The 16,828-nt window shown below is 60.6% G+C and overlaps 2 protein-coding genes across 5 annotated transcripts in view; one reads left to right on the top strand and one right to left on the bottom strand.

The window, feature by feature from the left end:
- Positions 1-6,298, top strand: part of LOC129482678 (spectrin beta chain, non-erythrocytic 5) — a gene marked incomplete at its 5' end in the record, with an annotated part of 35,821 nt that extends 29,523 nt beyond the window's left edge. The window contains 12 exon segments of the mRNA XM_063638499.1: positions 245-400; positions 663-868; positions 1,019-1,208; positions 1,462-1,638; positions 1,725-1,826; positions 2,145-2,279; positions 2,612-2,683; positions 3,092-3,178; positions 3,311-3,402; positions 3,524-3,609; positions 4,482-4,572; positions 5,791-6,298. Of these exon segments, the coding sequence (XP_063494569.1) occupies positions 245-400; positions 663-868; positions 1,019-1,208; positions 1,462-1,638; positions 1,725-1,826; positions 2,145-2,279; positions 2,612-2,683; positions 3,092-3,178; positions 3,311-3,402; positions 3,524-3,609; positions 4,482-4,572; positions 5,791-5,803 (1,407 nt within the window).
- On the bottom strand, positions 6,282-16,818 carry PLA2G4B (phospholipase A2 group IVB). 4 transcript variants are annotated; one of them, XM_063639181.1, is made up of 21 exons: positions 16,468-16,814; positions 15,902-16,186; positions 14,182-14,254; positions 13,767-13,903; positions 13,522-13,653; positions 13,332-13,372; positions 13,156-13,198; positions 12,842-12,896; positions 12,463-12,593; positions 12,136-12,219; positions 11,822-11,859; positions 10,613-10,748; positions 9,817-9,953; positions 9,360-9,582; positions 9,116-9,233; positions 8,659-8,796; positions 8,387-8,491; positions 8,053-8,232; positions 7,600-7,766; positions 6,907-7,093; positions 6,282-6,786 (listed from the first exon to the last, which is right to left on the bottom strand). In XM_063639181.1, the coding sequence occupies exons 2-21, from the start codon at positions 15,971-15,973 to the stop codon at positions 6,575-6,577; spliced, it is 2,409 nt and encodes an 802-aa protein (XP_063495251.1). In that variant the 5' UTR covers positions 15,974-16,186; positions 16,468-16,814; the 3' UTR covers positions 6,282-6,574. The 4 variants fall into 4 exon arrangements, with proteins under 4 accessions (XP_063495251.1, XP_063495252.1, XP_055134817.2 ...); XM_063639182.1 differs by having other exon boundaries at positions 15,490-16,186; positions 16,468-16,812; XM_055278842.2 differs by lacking the exon at positions 15,902-16,186 and adding an exon at positions 15,490-15,901 and having other exon boundaries at positions 16,468-16,812.
- Positions 16,819-16,828: the final 10 nt, after the last annotated feature.

Raw genomic sequence — 16,828 nt, 5'->3', positions numbered from 1 at the left:
TCCCTGAGATGCACATGAGGCCCTCTCCTCTCCCCGCCCTCCCCACCCCCTGGCCTGCCACAGACCCACATCATCATGTTCACTGAGGGCCGCAGCATGGAGGATGGTTTCTGTACCTTGGGACACATCAAGCCCCATGGTCCTCCTTGTTCAAAAGGAGGTGGCCCAGAAGGCCCTGTCTCCAGGGAGAAAGGAGTCCTGGGAGCAGAGAACAGCCCTGAGCAGCTCCTTTCTCCTCTCCCAGAACTTGGCTGCAGCCCATGAGGTCCACAGCTTTGAGCAGGCAGCAGCTGAGCTCCAGGGAAGGATGCAGGAGAAGACGGCCCTGATGAAGGGAGAGGACGGAGGCCACAGCCTGTCATCTGTGCGGACCCTGCAGCAACAGCACAGGCGCCTGGAGGTGAGGCCCACGCCCTGCAGCCTGCCTGTCTGAGCCCCTGCCCGAAGGCGGTGGCTGAGGGGACCTATCTCAGCCCTCCCACCCCAGCCTGCTTCAGCCTCCTCTCCAGAAACCCAGATCCTTCCTCGAGGGGCCCTAGGACTTGGCCCAGGTTGTGCAGCAGAGTGGAGGTGGTTCCTCAGAGAGGCCTGGTGCTCCTGAATGGAAAGCACGCGTCGGCTCAGTGAGGGGACTGAGGCCTGATCTCATGCTCTGGTTGCAGAGAGAGCTGGCAGCTATGGAGAAGGAGGTGGCACGGGTACAGACGGAGGCCTGCCGACTGGGCCAGCTACATCCTGCGGCTCCGGGGGGCCTGGCCAAGGTGCAGGAGGCCTGGGCCACCCTGCAGGCGAAGGCCCAGGAGCGAGGCCAGTGGCTGGTGCAGGCTGCACAGGGCCATGCCTTCCTCGGGCGCTGCCAGGAACTGCTGTAGGTGTCCTACCTCGGCTGCCGGCTCAGCTCTACCCTGTGGGGTGGGGGTATCCTGGCTCTTGGGGGAGGTGGACCCTCCCTCCCCTGCCCATGCCCTCCCCTGCTCCCCAGCCAGCCCTGACAGCAGCTCCCTTCCCTGCCCCACAGAGCATGGGCACGGGAGAGGCAGGAGCTGGCGTCCTCCGAGGAGCTAGCTGAGGACATGGCGGGGGCTGAGCAGCTCCTTGGGCAGCATGAAGAGCTGGGGCAAGAAATCAGGGAGTGCCGCCTTCAAGCCCAGGACCTGCAGCAGGAAGGACAGCAGCTGGTGGACGACAGCCACTTCATGTCCCCGGAGGTGTGAACTCAGAGGGTGGGCCTGGAGTTGGGCTGGGGATGCAGCCTGATTGCCCAAGGCCTCAGGGCCCCTCACAGGCGTGGAAACCAGCGGGAAAGGAAGGCTGGGCGCAGGCAGGGAGAGAGGCTGCGAAGGGGCAGGTGCGGGTCTCACAGCCTTCCCTCTGCACTTCCATTAACACTTGGCCCTGCCCTTGCCGTGCATGGTGGGAGCCCTACCCAAGCTGTCACCCATAGCAGCCCCTCCCCACCAGGTGACATGGTGTCTGCAGGACCTGGAAGGGCGGCTGCAGGAGCTGGAGGAGGCTTGGGCCCTGCGCTGGCAACACTGTGCCAAGAGCTGGGGCCTGCAGAAGCTTTGGCAGAGGCTGGAGCAGGCTGAGGCCTGGCTGGCCTGCCGGGAGGGCCTCCTGCTGAAGCCCGACTATGGGGTGAGTGGGGGTCCTGCCCCTTAGCTGGCTACCAGGCTCCGGGCCCCCCCACAAGCTGGGCCTCACCTGAACATGCTTCTGCCCAGCACTCAGTGTCAGATGTGGAGTTGCTGCTGCACAGACACCAGGACTTAGAAAAGCTGCTGGCAGCCCAGGAAGAGAAGTTTGCCCAAATGCAGAAGACAGAGGTGACGAGTGCCTCGGCTAGGGCCTGAGGGCTGGTGGGGGAACAGTCCCTCTCAGCCTGCAAGTCAGTGTCTCCCAGGGCACTGAGCCCTCACCCGGCCCTGCCTCACCTGCTCCTTTCCCTGGCCAGCTGCGGTGGTGGGAGAGGCACCATGGTGGACTGGGTGTGAGCCTCCAGAGCCAAAGCTGAAAGAGCTAGTGAGGGGGAGGCAGGCCCCCTCTGACCAGGAGGGCTGGGGGAGGGGAGGTAGACGGGAGCCCAAGGCGTGGCTGGTCCCCCTGACCTGGCTCACTTTGCCCACCTTGCCCCACTCCCCAAGATGGAACAGGAGCTCCTGCTGCAGCCACAGGAGCTGAAACCCGGGAGAGCTGGCAGCTCGCTGACATCCTTTCAGTGGAGGCCCTCCGGACACCAGGGGCTAGGAGCGCAGCTGGCTGAGACAAGGGGCCCCCAGGCAGGTGTCCCCATGGGGCTACAGGCACCCCCACCGTGGTCTCCCTAGAGCATGCAGTGGGGCTGGGGCTGTGGGGGTGAGGGCCCACACCCTGGAGCCAGTGCTGGGAGCCCTGGGCACAGGAGCTGATGGTCATTAGGAATAAAGATGGCTGTCTACAGCCATACCACCCTGAACATGCCCGATCTCATCTGATCTTGGAAGCTAAGCAGGGTCAGGCCTGGTTAGTACTTGGATGGAAGGAATAAAGAGAGCAGGGGGCAGTGGGTGCCTTGCCCACCTTCCTGAGGGTGCTGGTCCTGACATTTCTGGGCCCCATCTTGCATTTTCAGGATGCAAAGGGTACCCCCACCATGGAGGGGTCTTTGGAGTTCAAGCAGCACCTGCTGCCTGGCGGGAGGCAGGTAAGTGCCCGGAGATTTCTTCTCCAGGCAGCTCCCCAGTTGTAGCAGCACTTGAGGGTCTCGGAAGAGCCATCTGGGCCTGGCACCCTTGCACTGTGAACTTGGGCAGATGCTACCCCCCACCATGCTGTCCAGGCAGTTTGGCTCCTTGGGGCCCTTCCCAGCTTCTGCCACCACCCCCAACCCCCCCAGGAGGTGCTGGGATTCCTCCTCCCCACCTGCTCTTCCCCTTCTGCTTGCTTTCCCCCGTCAGAGCCCCTCTGTGGCTTCCCTTTCCCCATAGGGACTTCGGTCCAATCCATTGCTTTTCCTGGGAGGCTCCACAGACACGGTGAAGCGTGGACAGGCCCTAGCTCTGGCTTCCCTTCTGCATGTGGCTCATGCGACCTTCCCGCCTCCTCTCCACAGCCCAGCTCGAGCTCCTGGGACAGCTGCCACGGGACCTTGCAGGGCAGCTCCCTGAGCCTCTTCCTGGATGAGAGGATGGCAGCGGAGGTACCAGGCAGGGTAGCAGAGATGCAGACATCAAGGTGCTGGGAGACAAGGCAGAGGGGCCCCAGGACAGAGGGACCCCATAGGGAAAAGCTGAGATGGCCGCAGTGACCCCTGCCTCTCATCTCTCCTCAGAAAGTAGCTTCCATGGCCCTCCTTGACCTCACGGGAGCCCGGTGTGAGAGGCTGCGGGGCCACCATGGCAGGAAACACACATTCTCCTTAAGGTAAGGAGAGAGACACAGACTCCGGCATCGCCCCCAGCAGCCACCTGGCTCAGTGGGGGCTGGAGGCGTGGGGGTCCCCAAAGGGACAGTGGAGTTTGACCTGTGACTGTGTGGGTGCCAGGCTGACCAGTGGGGCAGAGATCCTGTTTGCGGCACCGTCCGAAGAGCAGGCTGAGAGCTGGTGGCGAGCCCTGGGCTGCCCTGCAGGTGGGTTTCAGGGGAAGGATGCGGGGAGGGTGGCCGACTCCCTGGGCCCCTAGTGTTTTATGCATCCTAGAGAGGTTTCACAGCATCTCTAACCTCCAAAAAGTGAGACTGACTGTTTTTTCTCAAAGAACTTAGGTCCCAGAGAGGTTAAGCAACTTGCCCAAGATCACAGAGCTAATTAGCAGAGATGGGGCCAGTTTTGACCCCCCAGCTGTGTCCTGGTCCTGTTCTGCCCCTTTTGGAGCCTGCCACTCAGACTGCCCCAAGCCCTTCCTGCCAGGATCCTCATGGACTGTGTTCCTCCAAGGGCTTTCCAGGCTCTGTTCTGTCTGATCTGGGTGCTTCTCTAACCTTCTAGTCCTCAGACAACTTTGAATGTCACTCTTGAGTTGTTTTGCAGACAGTAAGCAAGCCAGGTTCTACTTGGAGGAATATGTAGAGACAACCCTTTGGACCACTTTCTTCCGGGGTCAGCGTGCTCTGCCGAGGCTCTGTGTGGACAGTGTGTTCAGGGAATGTGTCTGGGATCCCAGCTTTGTCTCTGGTTCCCCTGGACTCCCCTCCCAAGAGTCTGTCTTCCCAGAAGCCCAAAGGGATCTTGAGTTGTTCCACATTCCAGAATCCCCCACCTCCTAAGGAAGGCTCAGCCTTTCTTAACTCACTTGTGAGGAGTTTTGTAAGAGGCAGGACGCATGGGGAAAAAACTTGCTCATGAGTGCTCAGCCCACCCCGCACCCCCACGTGGGAAGGGCCTGGCATGGCCAGGCTGCCCAAGGCTGTGCTGAGCCTCCAGAAGCTGGAAGCAGCAGCCAGACCCGGTGCCTGCAGATGGTCTGGGCCGGGCTGACAGTGGTCATTCCCTTGCTCTGCAGCCCAGAGTCTGAGCCTGGAACTCAAAGCCAAACCTGTCAGCTCTCCGAATGAGTGCGTGACCAAGGATGCCCGGCCTGGATGTCTACTCAGGTGGGACACCTGGGCGGGGGAAGCAGGGCGGGGAGCCCTGGGCTTCAGTGGCTGGCAGGCGCTGCCCTCTGAAGCCTGAGGTTCTGGGCCTCAGACTTACTCTGTTGGGCTGTAGGGAAATGCTATTGGAACCCTCAGCTGCCCCTGCCCACTCTCAGCTGAGAGAGGAATCCAGGCCACAAAGCCCAGATTCCCACAGACAGTGGTCCCCTCCCAGGGCTCACTCCATGCTCTGGTGTGGGGACCCTGTAGACAAAGCTGCCCGGGCTCCCTGTGCCCTTCCTGCTCGGCTGCTTGTGGGAGGGGCAGCCAGGTTTCCCTCTGCCCGGTGCTGAGAGCCTGCCTGGGTTTGTTTCCCACGCACTCCTCACTTTCTTCCCTCCTCTCCCCTCTCCAAGGCACAGCACGTTGGCAGGACGGCCAGACCCTGCCCCACCCTTGTTCCAACCCGTTCTCTACCTGGTCCTCCCCTGCTTTCCCCAGTCCCCACTCCATGGCAATGGAGAGGGCCAGCATGTCCCGGACTGCAGGCCAGGGAGGAGGAGATGCAAAGGTGGATGTGTGGAGGCGGGTGGCTCTTACGTGGCTCCTCAGTCCCTCCTTGTAGATCCCAGCATGATTTTGATGCTCAACCCCCTCACTCATATCTCCTTCCCCTCCAAACCAGAGGGCTTCAGGCTCTCCAGGGGGAGGGGACACCTGGGATGAGGAGGGACTGGAGACAGGCAAATCCTCCGTGCATGGGCCCCATGCCAGGATGTGCCTAGATGTGCACACACACATACAGCCGTGTGCCTGGAGGGCTCATACTGTGAGGGGTGGCAGCCATGACTGTGGTCTCCAGTGTAACCATCTGCTCCTAGTCCTGCAGGGCCCAATATATGATTTAGATGATGTGTTGCTAATGGGACAGGCCTTGTCCTGGACACAGTGACTCCTGAGGCTACCAGGACAGCCATTTTTCTACTGTCTCGAACCCAGGGCTGGGGTCGCTAGGCCAGCTGACAGACGGAGAGTTGGGTTATGAGAGTCGAGGCAATTCCCACCCACTCACCTATCACTGTGGTCACTGCTGCAGCGCCTGTCAGCTCTGGAATCCACTCCCATGCTTATTCTAGGAGGCTGGCTGGTCCAGGAGAGGGCAGGGGCACCAGTGTTTGGAGAAGATTCTGGCGTGGCCATACCCTACTAAATTCACTCCATCTGTTTTCCCAACAGGTCTGATCCCTGAGGTGAACCCCAATGCAACACCAAACTTCAGGGCCACAAGCGAGGACACATCTAGGGGACCAGAATGAGACTCAGCTACAGGCAAAAGGGCTCCTTCCCGTGGCTGCTTCAACCCAGTTCCCCAGGCCCAGCTTCTGGAATAGACAGTTCCTTCTTGTTACATGAGTCCTACCATGTGGCAGGAAACAGCCATTGCCTGGCCTCCCCCTGCATTCCTGTCTGGGTGAAGACTGTCTGGGTGAAGAGGAGACGTGTTACAGCAGAGCAGGTGGGCAAGGCCAGGGCTACCCCAGGCCCCCGTGGCCTCCTCCTTGCTTGGAAGGGGTGACTCTGAGCACAGGTAGACGCAGACGTGTGCAGAGAGAGAATGTGCGCTTCGGAGGAAGAACACTGATGAGCGAGCTCTGTGCCAGCCCTTGCCATGTACAACCAAGAGCCTAGAATGACATGGCCCTTCTCAGCAGTAATAACAGATGGTCTCAGCGCCTCCCATTTATATGAGTCTAACGTGCTCTAACTACTCAAGGTGGCACAGAAGGGAAAACAGACACGGGCCGCGGGGTTTTGGGTGATTGATTACACAAATGGGATCGGCCTCCTTCCCCCACTGCAAACTGCTGAGGCCCTAGGGAGCTCCCAGCCCTCAGCCTGGACCCTGGGACAGGGCCACCTGAGCGCGAGGCTCTGAAGCACTGCTTCATGACAGTTCCCACCTGCAACTCAGCAGCCAGGGAATGAATGAAAGAGTCAGGGGTGGCAGGGGCCCCGGCCATCAGTGGGGCCTGCGCTGCCGCCTCCGCTGCACCGCCTGGCGCAGGGCCTCCAGCAGCTGCTCCCGGTTGTTGCAGACATTGTAGTGTGTCAGGTGCAGCAGCTTGTCCACGTCCTCTTGGCTGTAGGTCACCTTCGTGTAGTGGTAGGGAGAGTCCAATGAAGACAGGTTCACCTCCCCAGCCGCCACCTCCTCGGGTGTCCGCCGGACCCCTGTGGAGAGAGTGCGGCATGGGGAACACGTTGTGGGGAAGATGGGTTTGGAGAGGCACAGGGGACGGAGGAGGTGTGGGGGACTGGGGCAGCAGGAGGGGGAAGTGAACAGCTGCTCACCAGGGGCCGAGTACTCCCGGAAGGAGTCGCTGACCAGAGGGAAGTGCAGCACCGCAGGGGCTCCGGGGCAGGTGGGGTCAGAGAAGGTGTGGCACTCCCGAGGCTGGAGCTGCTCTTCCAGGCTGGGCGAGATGGGCGGGAACGGGATCCTCTGCTCCTGGCAGAACCGGCCCAGGAGCTGCAACTGCTGCAGGGCAGGCAGAAGGGGCTTCAGAGGGACAGGGCCCCTGGCATCCTCAACACTGGGGCTGATGTAAGAAAGATGCCCAGGACCTGGGGCTCAAATGCCAAATCAGGGTCTCCAGTGGGGCCTACGAAGCCAGTTGTTGGAAAAAACTCTCCACACCTGACAGACCTCGGTGGCAGCTCCTCTGGGGCTAGACGGAGCCGGGCTGCTCCCAGCACTCCAGTTCTGACACTGGGAGCCAAAGCAGACTCAGCAGGTGGGCCCAGAGGCCCAGGACCGCACCTCGCAGGTCAGTAAAGGGGACCCAGATACAAGATACCAGGAAAACCTCGCCAGCTTCCCAACTTCCGGAAAAGAATGAGCTCCTCTGGTGGCAAATTAAGATTCCAGTGTCCCAGTCACAGCTCCTAAAGGAAGCTGGACCAGACACTGGACTCCAAAGCCCCTCTCTTCAGGGGGCAGGGGCCACCCACCACCTCCCTGGTGGGCTGCCCACCCTTCCCAACCTGGAAAGCTCCATGGAGGTTGTAGTCCAATGACAGGATGAGGTCCACGTCCCGAGTGGGCTGTAGGAGGGGCAGGCAGCTGGTATTGATGAGGTAGCCAACATCCAGCAGGCACAGGTGGGGCTCCGAAGGTGTCAGCTGGTTGGGGAGCCCATCCAGAGCGGTAGCTGGAAGGTTGGGGAGAGCAGCAATTGTCACACATACCAAGAGTACCAGATTCCTGCTGGAAGGAGAGACTCTGGCTTCTGGTCCCTGCTCTCCTGCTGAACCAACACCCCCGCAGCCCTGCAGGTGGGCCCTGGGTCCCCAAGACAAGGAGAAAAAGACCCCTGCTCCAAGTAGTCCAGGGAATCGAGCTCAAAGCAGGAGAATGGGAGTGGACCGTGAGGGGTGTCTGGACTGGGGACTCAAGGCTCAGGTGGCCACAGGAGGACTTCGGAGAGAAGTAGGTACCTTTCCAGGTGGAGAAGTGAGGATGCTGAAAGTAGTCTTTGTGGAAATGGAGGCCACGCAGGAAATTATGTGTGGCCTGGGTCAGTGGGCGCCACGTCAGAAGATCAGTGAAAAACTCAGCTACCCTGCCGGCTGTTGAGGGTGGTTCTTCTATCTTCAGAAGGGGGACCTGCTCCTTGTCTACACAGGCAAGGTGGGGAAATGGGGACTTCGGCACCTTTATCCCCACCTTGGTGGTGACCCTGGAGGGGGAAGAGGTGAGAACCCCCCGCCTCCTGGTGCAGCCCCAGCTGGCTGCCCCTTGGCACCCTTATGAAGGGGCCGGAGCACTTACCCAGGTTGGCCTGGTTCCTGACCCAGCGGTCCCAGAACTGGCTGGGCTCTGAGGCCCAGTATAAGCTGTCCTGGAGGTTGGCTGCATACAGGTTGCTCCAGATACCTGAAAGAGCGGCCGTGAGGGAAGAGGGCCCCCGACTCCTGTCCCAACCCTACCCTTCCCCATGGCCAGTCCTGGCCCAGGAAACTCTTCTGACCGAGGCTGCCCTCTGACCCAGGGCCCATTTTCCCTGCTCGGCCCAGCTTCCCCAGCCTGCCAGTGCCCCTCACCTTCTAGGAAGCAGATGCGGGACTCAGGAAGCCTCTTCGTCAGCTGCCCCATGAAGAACTCAGAGCCAAAGAGCTCAGAGGGGATGAAGGCCCCGTACTTGGGGAAGCCGACCTCGTAGGGAGAGAACTCGCACCACTCTGTGAGGAGGTCACCCCTCAGCCTCATGGTGCAGAGCCCTTAGGCCCCCCCCGCACCCCCACCCTGACCCAGGGTTTTGCTTTAGGGCAGCTGAGGACCAGGAGGCCCAGGCCTTGTGGCCTGGGCTTTGCGCATGGGACCTAAGGCCCCTGCCTCCTTCCCAAAGGCCTGAGGGACCCTGGTAGGGTGCCAGTCTCCAGAAAGCACGGGACCTGGCCCAGGAGAGGTGGGTGTGACATCTGCCATCTGCACACAGGCCCCGTCTCCCCTTACTCCACCAACTGCAAGGGCACAGGTCTCAGCCCTTGGGCCACTCACCCCCAAATTCAAAAGTGGTCAGGCTCTGCCCCTTGGTGTTGAGGGCACAGTAGATGGGCAGAGGGTTCTGGCCATGACTCAGGGCCTCCCGTTGATCTGAGAGCTTGTGGTCATGGGGCTGGGGAAAGATGAGCGGAACCTAAACCCACAGCTGCCTGGGTGCCCAGGGCCTTTCCCACCCTGCTGTCCAGCACCGTGCCCCAGCTCCAGCCCTGGCTCTGCCCCCAGGCCGCAGCCCCCGCACCTCATCATGCAGCAGTGCCTCGTTGATGAGGGCCCACAGGTTGGTGAAGCAGCTTGGGTAGCCCAGGCGGGCGCGCTCAGACAGCTCCTGCCGGTATCGCTGCAGCTGGCTGGGGGCCAGCACACCCAGCTTGTTCTTGGTCACCTGGGTCTTCAGCAACTCAGTGGGCCCTGCCAGGTCCTTCTGAGACCACTCTGAGTCCTCATAGAGGTTGGCCAAGGCCCTGGGAAAAGCCAAAGCCAGAGGGCTGTCACTGAAGGACCCCATCTAGACGTCACGTGTCCCGGGCTTTCTAGGGCAACGGCCTGGCAGGGACCTTCCCAGGGTCCCCTCGAGCACGTTTCTCCCTGGCACATTCATTCTCCCAGCCCTTCTAGTTTGCTCAGAGGCCTAGGAGAACCCTGGCACCAGCACCCCCTGCCACACAGGGTCCAGCATCAGCCTGCCCCCAGCTCACCAGGTGGAGCCTGAGGCCCCGGTGATGTAGGAGACACAATCCAAGAGGCCTAGCTCCTTCAGGCCAGCCAGCTGCCCGTACAGGGAAGTCATTGCCCGGATCCCACCACCAGTGGCCATAATAGCTACCACTGGGATCTGGAAAAGAAGAGAGCCAGGCCTGTAGAGGCCCTAGGGATGGGGAAGGCCAAGCCACAGGAAGAAGAGGTAGCAGGTCAAGTGGCCACCCAGCCCACAGCTAAGGCCTGATCACAGGTCTTGGGACCAGTTCTGAGTCAGCCCTGGGGGCCAGAAACAGCCTTGTGAGTGCCCAGCTCCTCCAGTCCTAAGGGCTCCAGGAAAAAATGGCCCAGGCAAGTTCTGAGCCTCATCTTCTCACTCTCAGCCCCTGAATCTGATGCTCACTTTCTGGAAGCCCCAGGGCCCACCTCAAAATTTTCCCAAATTGCCATCACTCCCCCAGGAGATGGCCCAGGCTAATATGAACCTCCTGAAGCACCCTGGGCCAACAGGCCTCATACCAGATATCTGTCTCACTCCTCAGACAGGCTAGGCTGAGAACCAAGAAACAGAGTAGGAAAGCCAGCCCTATGAGGTAGCTCCTGTGTGGGCTCCAGGTGCCTCAAGCAACACTCTGCCTGTACCAAGTCCCTGCTAACGCCAGGTGAGAGGAAGCAGGGTGGGGACAGGCAGCTGTGAGCTCTGGTCTAGATCAGGGATAAGCAGCTCCAGTGTTCAGCACCAGGAGCTAGGCCCAAGCAAGCCCGGGGACACCCCATCCAGCCCAGCCCCCAAACCTCATCCTCCTGCAGGTCTCCGTCCAGCTGCAGGGCCTGCCTCAGGGCCGCGGCCACCACCTGCTTCCTCCTGCTCAGGAAGGCCTGCTCCTCTGCACAGGGCCCGAAGCCCAGTCGCATGGCCAGCTCCCTCGGTCTGGCGGGGGAAGGAAGAGACTGCGACAGCTCTCAACCCTCCCAGAGAATGGAAAGCTGGGTCTGCCTCACCTGCAATGCCTACTGCCCTCCCTCCTCTCCCCAACCCTCACTGCCACTCCTGTGTCACAAGACTGAAGTTTGACACCTGGGGAGGGTGTGTCCATATGTCCATGTGGACATGCTTGGGAATGCAGCAAAGCAGACTGGCAGGACCCAAAATGCCGTGGCTGAAAGAGGCTGCTTGGGGTCCCGGGTGCAGACAGGCCCCCAGGCAGGCCCCATACCATAGATCCCCCCTCCAAGTCTCGTGTTCTGTCCCTTACCCACGGAGTTCAAAGCACTTTGGGAGGCTGAGGCAGGCATATAACTTGAGGCCAGGACCAGCCTGGCCAACATGGGGAAACCCTGTCTCCACTAAAAATACAAAAATTAGCTGGGTGTGGTGGCAGGCACCTGTAATCCCAGCTACTCGGGAGGCTGAGGCAGGAGAATCGCTTGAACCCCAGAGGTGGAGGTTGCAGTGAGCCAAGATCGCGCCATTGCACTCCAGCCTGGGTGACAGAGAGACTCCATCTCCAAAAAAAAAAAAAAGTCAGGGGGAGGGGCAGAAAAGGACCAATGATCCTGTGTCTGCGAGGTGAGAAGCCACTCTCTCAAGACAGAGGGGCAGGGTGGGCGACAACTCTATGAAGATCATTTAAGGTCCAGCCATAACAGCTTCCACCCAAAAGGACGCAATTTCCCCTCTTCTCTCCCTTGGTTTTCCTGCCCTCTCTGTGCCCCAAACCATGTTACCATTTTCCATCCTCGCCTCCCTGCATTCTCCAGCCAAACATTTATCAACTGCTCCCCGGGTGCCTGGCACTGGACCGGTCACTTACCCCTCCGATCATAGGTGCTAAGGCTCCTCCCAGTACTTCGTGCCCCCCGCTGAGCGCAAGCCTGAGCCCCTTCAGAGAGCATGAGGATGAGGGGCGGCTGTTTCTCCCCCTCACTCCTCCAGGCCTCCTCCAGCCCCGCACCCTGGTTGCTTTTCCAGGGCCTTGCCCAGTCCCCAGCCAGGCCTCTCACCCTGCTTCTTTTTTCAGCTCCACTCTCATCAGGGGCTCCTGAAAACCGTGAAGGCCCCAGTCACAAAGGTCGGCCACCTCCACCGAGCTCTGCTCCTCTTACCCTGACCCCAGGCGCACCACCCCCGCCCCACCACTGTCTCCACAGGGGCCAAGCCTGAAGCAGGGATGCTCAGAGGACACTCTCCAAAGAGGCTGGCCCCAGCACCTGCTCAGGGTGTGACCCACGGAGAAGCGGGAAGCAGGCCCCTCCCTTTGTGGCCTGGGTCCCAGCCCCATTCAGGCGCCTTGCTTCCTCCCCTGGGAGGCCAGTACCTGGGACATGGGGAAGACAAGCCTCACCACTTGGCCAGAGGGCAGGGCACTCAGTGGCACCTTTAGTTGCTCCTCGGGGGCATCCTGCAGGGGACAAAGGACGGAGACCTAAGAATCTTTACGCTTCTGCTCCTAGCAAGGACCTCACCAAACTCCCGCCAGCAGCCATAGAGGTATGGGAGGGACTGGAAGGGGAGGCCAGCATGGGCCCACACACGCTGCCAGGGTGCCCACTCTGCCAGGTGGAGCAGAGGTCAGATTGGGAGGAGGTGCGGAGGGAGGGAGGAAGTTCTGGGGGCCCCACCTCAAGGGAGCGAGGCACACTACCTGCAGGTGAATACTCAGCTCCTGCTCCCAGCAGGCTGGGCAGTGGAAGCGGAAGGTGCCAGTGCCTACAGAGGCCTCCTGCGGACCCTCACAGGACCCAGGAACTACAAGCTGAACTCTGCGCTCTGAGGCTAGAAACAGGAACCAGAGCAGAGAGGCTGGGGACGGCGTCTCTGCCCACAGAACCCACCTTGCTGCGTGGCCTGGAGGGCACCTCCCTCTCCCCGCTGAAATGGTCTGGTGGAGATGGATCCCCCACCCCGGTCCCCCTGAGAAGGCCTAAGGGGAAAGCTCAGGCCCCGGGGAGAATTGTCCAATGCTTAAAGGGGGAAGACAAGAGCTGAGAGCTGGGGGCTGTCCCAGTGGGTCGGGGACTCACGCTTCTGGTCTCCCGTCTCCTCCAGTTGAACGTGCAAGCAGGAGAGCTCCCGGGCCTGAGTCATGAAGACAGCCCCTCAGACACTAACCCCACCCCCCATTCAGGGACCCCACCCTCCCAGCACCCTGGCTCCTACTGGTCTGCACCTCATTACCTGGGCCCTTGAGATTGTATTCCCTTGAGATTGTATTCCCTTAACGAACTGAAATCCCAGGGTCCCCAGACTGAGGCAGCGGTGGGCCTGTGCCTCAAGTCGCTGGCATGAGGGAGTCCTGGGGATCCCAGACCACCTCCCAGAGCACTGGCACACTCACCACCAGAACGCCATTGCTGATGAGCCACTCGCCACGGTCAGCCCTGGAAAGAGCCCCCAGAGCCCCCTTAGCAGAAGTCCAGGTTCTCACCCCACAGAGACCTGGGCATCCCCCAGGCACTAGTGCTGTCCTTCCCACGAGGCACTCCCATCCAAACTGCCCCAGGCCCGACTCACAGACTCTGCAGGCGAAATTCAACTTCCAGGCGCCCCTCACCCTGGGAAGAGAGCCAGCAGCGAGTTAGAAAGGGTCAGAAGGAGTGCGCATGTGTCAGTGAGTATGAGAGACACGCGCGTGTGTGCATGCGTGTGCATGGAGATTTCAACCCAGACACCAGCTGGGGCTGCCGTGGAAACACCGCCTTGCCTGAGGGCTCAGTGAGAAGCTCTCACACCGCAACTCCCCAGCCCGCAGAGTCCCCGCATCAAACAGTACTGACAACACAGGGTCATCTCCGGTCACCAGGTCCTGGTCAAAGACTTTCAGTTCCACGACATTCTGGAGGGAAAAAGGGTGACAGGGCTGCAGGAGGGAGGGGACGGGAAGGTGAGCAGGGCAGCAGCAGCGGCTGGCGAGGATGTGGGTAGAGGCAGCGCTGATGCCTGGCCCACCTTGAGCTGCCTGTGGATCCTGAAGTGAAAGCTCTGGTTCCAGACAGGGCTACTGCTGTTCTTGACTGTGCGTGTCTGAAGCCTGTGGCTGCAGGCCGTGGGCAGCCACAGAGTCACGTAGCAGTCAGAGGGGGTCACTGCGGGAAGGAACAAGTGCCCAGTGGTGGCCAAGAGCCCTTCCCAGCCGCCCAGACCCACTTCCTTCCATCACCTAGAGCCCCATGTGGGGTAAGACTGAGGGGGAGGGGAAGTGGGGGCCAGAGGCAGAGCCCCAGCTGCCACCTTCCACCCAGAAGCTCCTCTCAGCTCCCTCCTCTAGGCCCTGCCCACCGGCCTACCCGCCTCCACCAAATCCAGCCACAGCACCCTCCTCCTCCCCCAGCCCAGCACAGGGGTCACGGCGGTGCGCACTCACCTAGGTCCTTAGAGGGTAGGCGATGGGCCTGCAGGACACGAACCGTGAGAAGGCAGGTCCTGGATACCTCTGCCTGCAGAGGTGGGAGAGGGGAGACCTGCTACGGGCTGATGAAGCCAAGGGTGACAGAGGCCACAAAGGAGGCTGGAGCAGTGCCTCAAGGCCTAATCCTGAACCCCAGGCCCGTCCTCCATCCCATCAGAATCCTGAATCAACAAGAGGAGACATGATATCTCCATCATGACGCCTGCCAGCACTTACACAATGCTCTGCGTCGGCTCTGGGCCAAGGGCTTTACATACATTAACTCATTTATCGCACAACCACCTTATGCGCAGATACTATTTACGATGGCTCACTCCACAAGGAAACTGAGGCACAGAGAAGCACTCACTTGCCTGAGGTCCAGAATTGGGGTTGGGGCCCAGGCAGGCTGGCTCCAGATTTATGCCTCACACAGACCTGCTTCCACCTTCTCGGGCTAGTATCCTTTAGGCTCTCCACCCCACATCCCCAGCCCACACCCCAGCTAAGCAGCTTTCAGGTTGGTCTTGGGTGGCAGGGGACATAAGCTATCGAGGGAGGGGAAGTGGCAAGTCAGGGCCTTGGGCCCCCGGCTGAGCTGCTCTCGCACCCTCCCTCCACCCCGGTCAGAAGAGCATCCTGGAAATGGGCTCTCTCCTGGGCAGGGGAGGCAGCTCCTAGCTCAGACCCCTCACAGGCTGTCATGTCCTCCAAGTCCTGCCAGGTCAGGCTGAAGATGGTCCCTCGGTAGCTCCCTCCAAACCCATCCCCCTGGTTCCGGGAATGCAGCCTGGCAGGCGCACCGGGACCAGGGAAGCCTGTGCCAACTGCTTCCTTTCGGCCTTCCGCCTGCCTCTGCAAGGGCCCTAACAGGTCAAGTCCAGGGAGCAACCAGGTCCAGGGCAGTGCTGGAAAGCCTCATCCACCAGGGTCAGCCCAGGGCCCTCACACTCCAGGCAACTGAGTCAGAGGAGCACGGAGGAGCCACTTCCTTCCAGGGCCTCAGGGCAGCAGCTGGGAGCCTCTGAGTCTCCAGGACCCAAATCTATGGTGCCAGGGAGCTCTGCCGGGAGCCGGTTCCCAGGGCAGAAAAAACTCAGGATGGGTGCCTCATCCCCAAGCCTCCTCCTCCCCTGGCTTCTGCCCACTACCCTGGTCTTGTGGTCAATAAACTCCCCTCCCTACACCTGGAGAAGACCACGGCTCCCATAAGAAACATATTAACTAGGCCCCAGGTAGAGACCAGTGGTCAGAGTAGGGACCCAGGGCCCTGCCAGGCCTTACCAGAGCCATGAGACTGAGTCCTCAGGAGCAGGAACGATGGGGCAGTGGCCACAGGATCAAGGACTGTCAGCTTTCTAACCCAGAGCCGGGGATGTGATGTCCCAATTGGTCCCAAGTCCCTCCCACCCGCCGCCTCTGCTCCACCTAAGCTCCACACCCACTCCTGGGCCAGCCACCTGTCCAGGAAACGAGGCACCCTAAGCCTGTACTAGAGCTCCTGACACCTCTGTGGCACTCGCCAGCCATTACCAGCTGGGCCTGCCCCACCCAGCCCTGAACTCCCAGCTCTGCAATGCCAGCCTGGAGAGCTTGCTGCCAGGGGCTGAGCAGAAGGAAGGCAGGGGTGAGTCCCAGAACAGCAGCCAAGGGAAGAGTGGAGTTCCCCATCGCAGGCCTTTCGCAACTCTGGCACCTGTTGGACAGGAATGCCCAGTCTTGATGGCAGGGCTCCATCAATCTGAGATGAGCACCCAGGCCCCCTCATGACAGGCAGGGGAGTGGCCGTCACATAAAACAGCCCTTCAAAGCTGGGTGCTGAGAGGCCGGGGATGAGGCCTGTGGGTTGGCACTCAGGGGCAGGGGGTTCTTCTGTCTCCAGGACACGGTTTGTGGCGGGGGTCAGAGTGTGGAGACCGACTCCTTCCTCAGAGGGACAGCCCCAAGAGAGGCGGGGGCCTCCGTCCCTTCCTGCCTGTGCCTGTTATGGGAGAAGAGGTGTTATCCCCAGGGCACCAGGTCCCACCTGCTGCCCCTAAACTGGGGGAGGACAGTAACCATAGCAGAGCTAGGAATAGTTCTCAAGGTCCTGGGCCGAAGACGTCCAGGCCAGAGAGCTACAAGACTGAGGTCTGCTTGCTTGTCCCAGGGAGGGGCTGCGGTGGCTCTCATGGACAGCGAGACTTGGGCAGCTGACGGATCTCTGGGCCCAGGCTGGGATACAGCCATCACCCCCAGTGAAGGTCACCCTGAAGTTTTTACCTGAACCTTCAGGCCCTCCTTAGACCGCAGAAGGCAACTTCAAGAGGGAGGATCAGAACATACGACTCATAGGCCAGGCGCAGTGGCTCACACCTGTAATCCCAGCACTTTGGGAGGCTGAGGCGGGTAGATCACGAGGTCAGGAGATCGAGACCATACTGGCTAACATGGTGAAACCACATCTCTACTAAAAATACAAAAAAATTAGCCGGGCATGGTGGCACACACCTGTAGTCCCAGCAAATTGGGAGGCTGAGGCAGAAGAATGGTGTGAACCTGGGAGGTGGAGCTTGCAGTGAGCCAAGATCACACCACTGCACTCCAGCCTGGGTGACAGAGCGAGACCCCATTTTTTTAAAAA

Source organism: Symphalangus syndactylus, chromosome 5 (assembly GCF_028878055.3).
Source record: "Symphalangus syndactylus isolate Jambi chromosome 5, NHGRI_mSymSyn1-v2.1_pri, whole genome shotgun sequence".
NCBI lineage: Eukaryota > Metazoa > Chordata > Mammalia > Primates > Hylobatidae > Symphalangus > Symphalangus syndactylus.
Note: the sequence above shows the minus strand (reverse complement) of the source record. Positions and strands in the feature narration are given on the sequence as shown.

Coding starts and splice junctions, on each gene's coding strand:
- PLA2G4B (XM_063639181.1), bottom strand. CDS start 15,973: ATGAGGGGGCCTGGGTGCTCATCTCAGATTGATGGAGCCCTGCCATCA. Junction 12,220..12,462: donor AGCTGAGTATTCACCTGCAG/GTAGTGTGCCTC, acceptor TGTCCCCTGCAG/GATGCCCCCGAGGAGCAACT. Junction 8,233..8,386: donor CAGGAACCAGGCCAACCTGG/GTAAGTGCTCCG, acceptor TTGCCTGTGTAG/ACAAGGAGCAGGTCCCCCTT.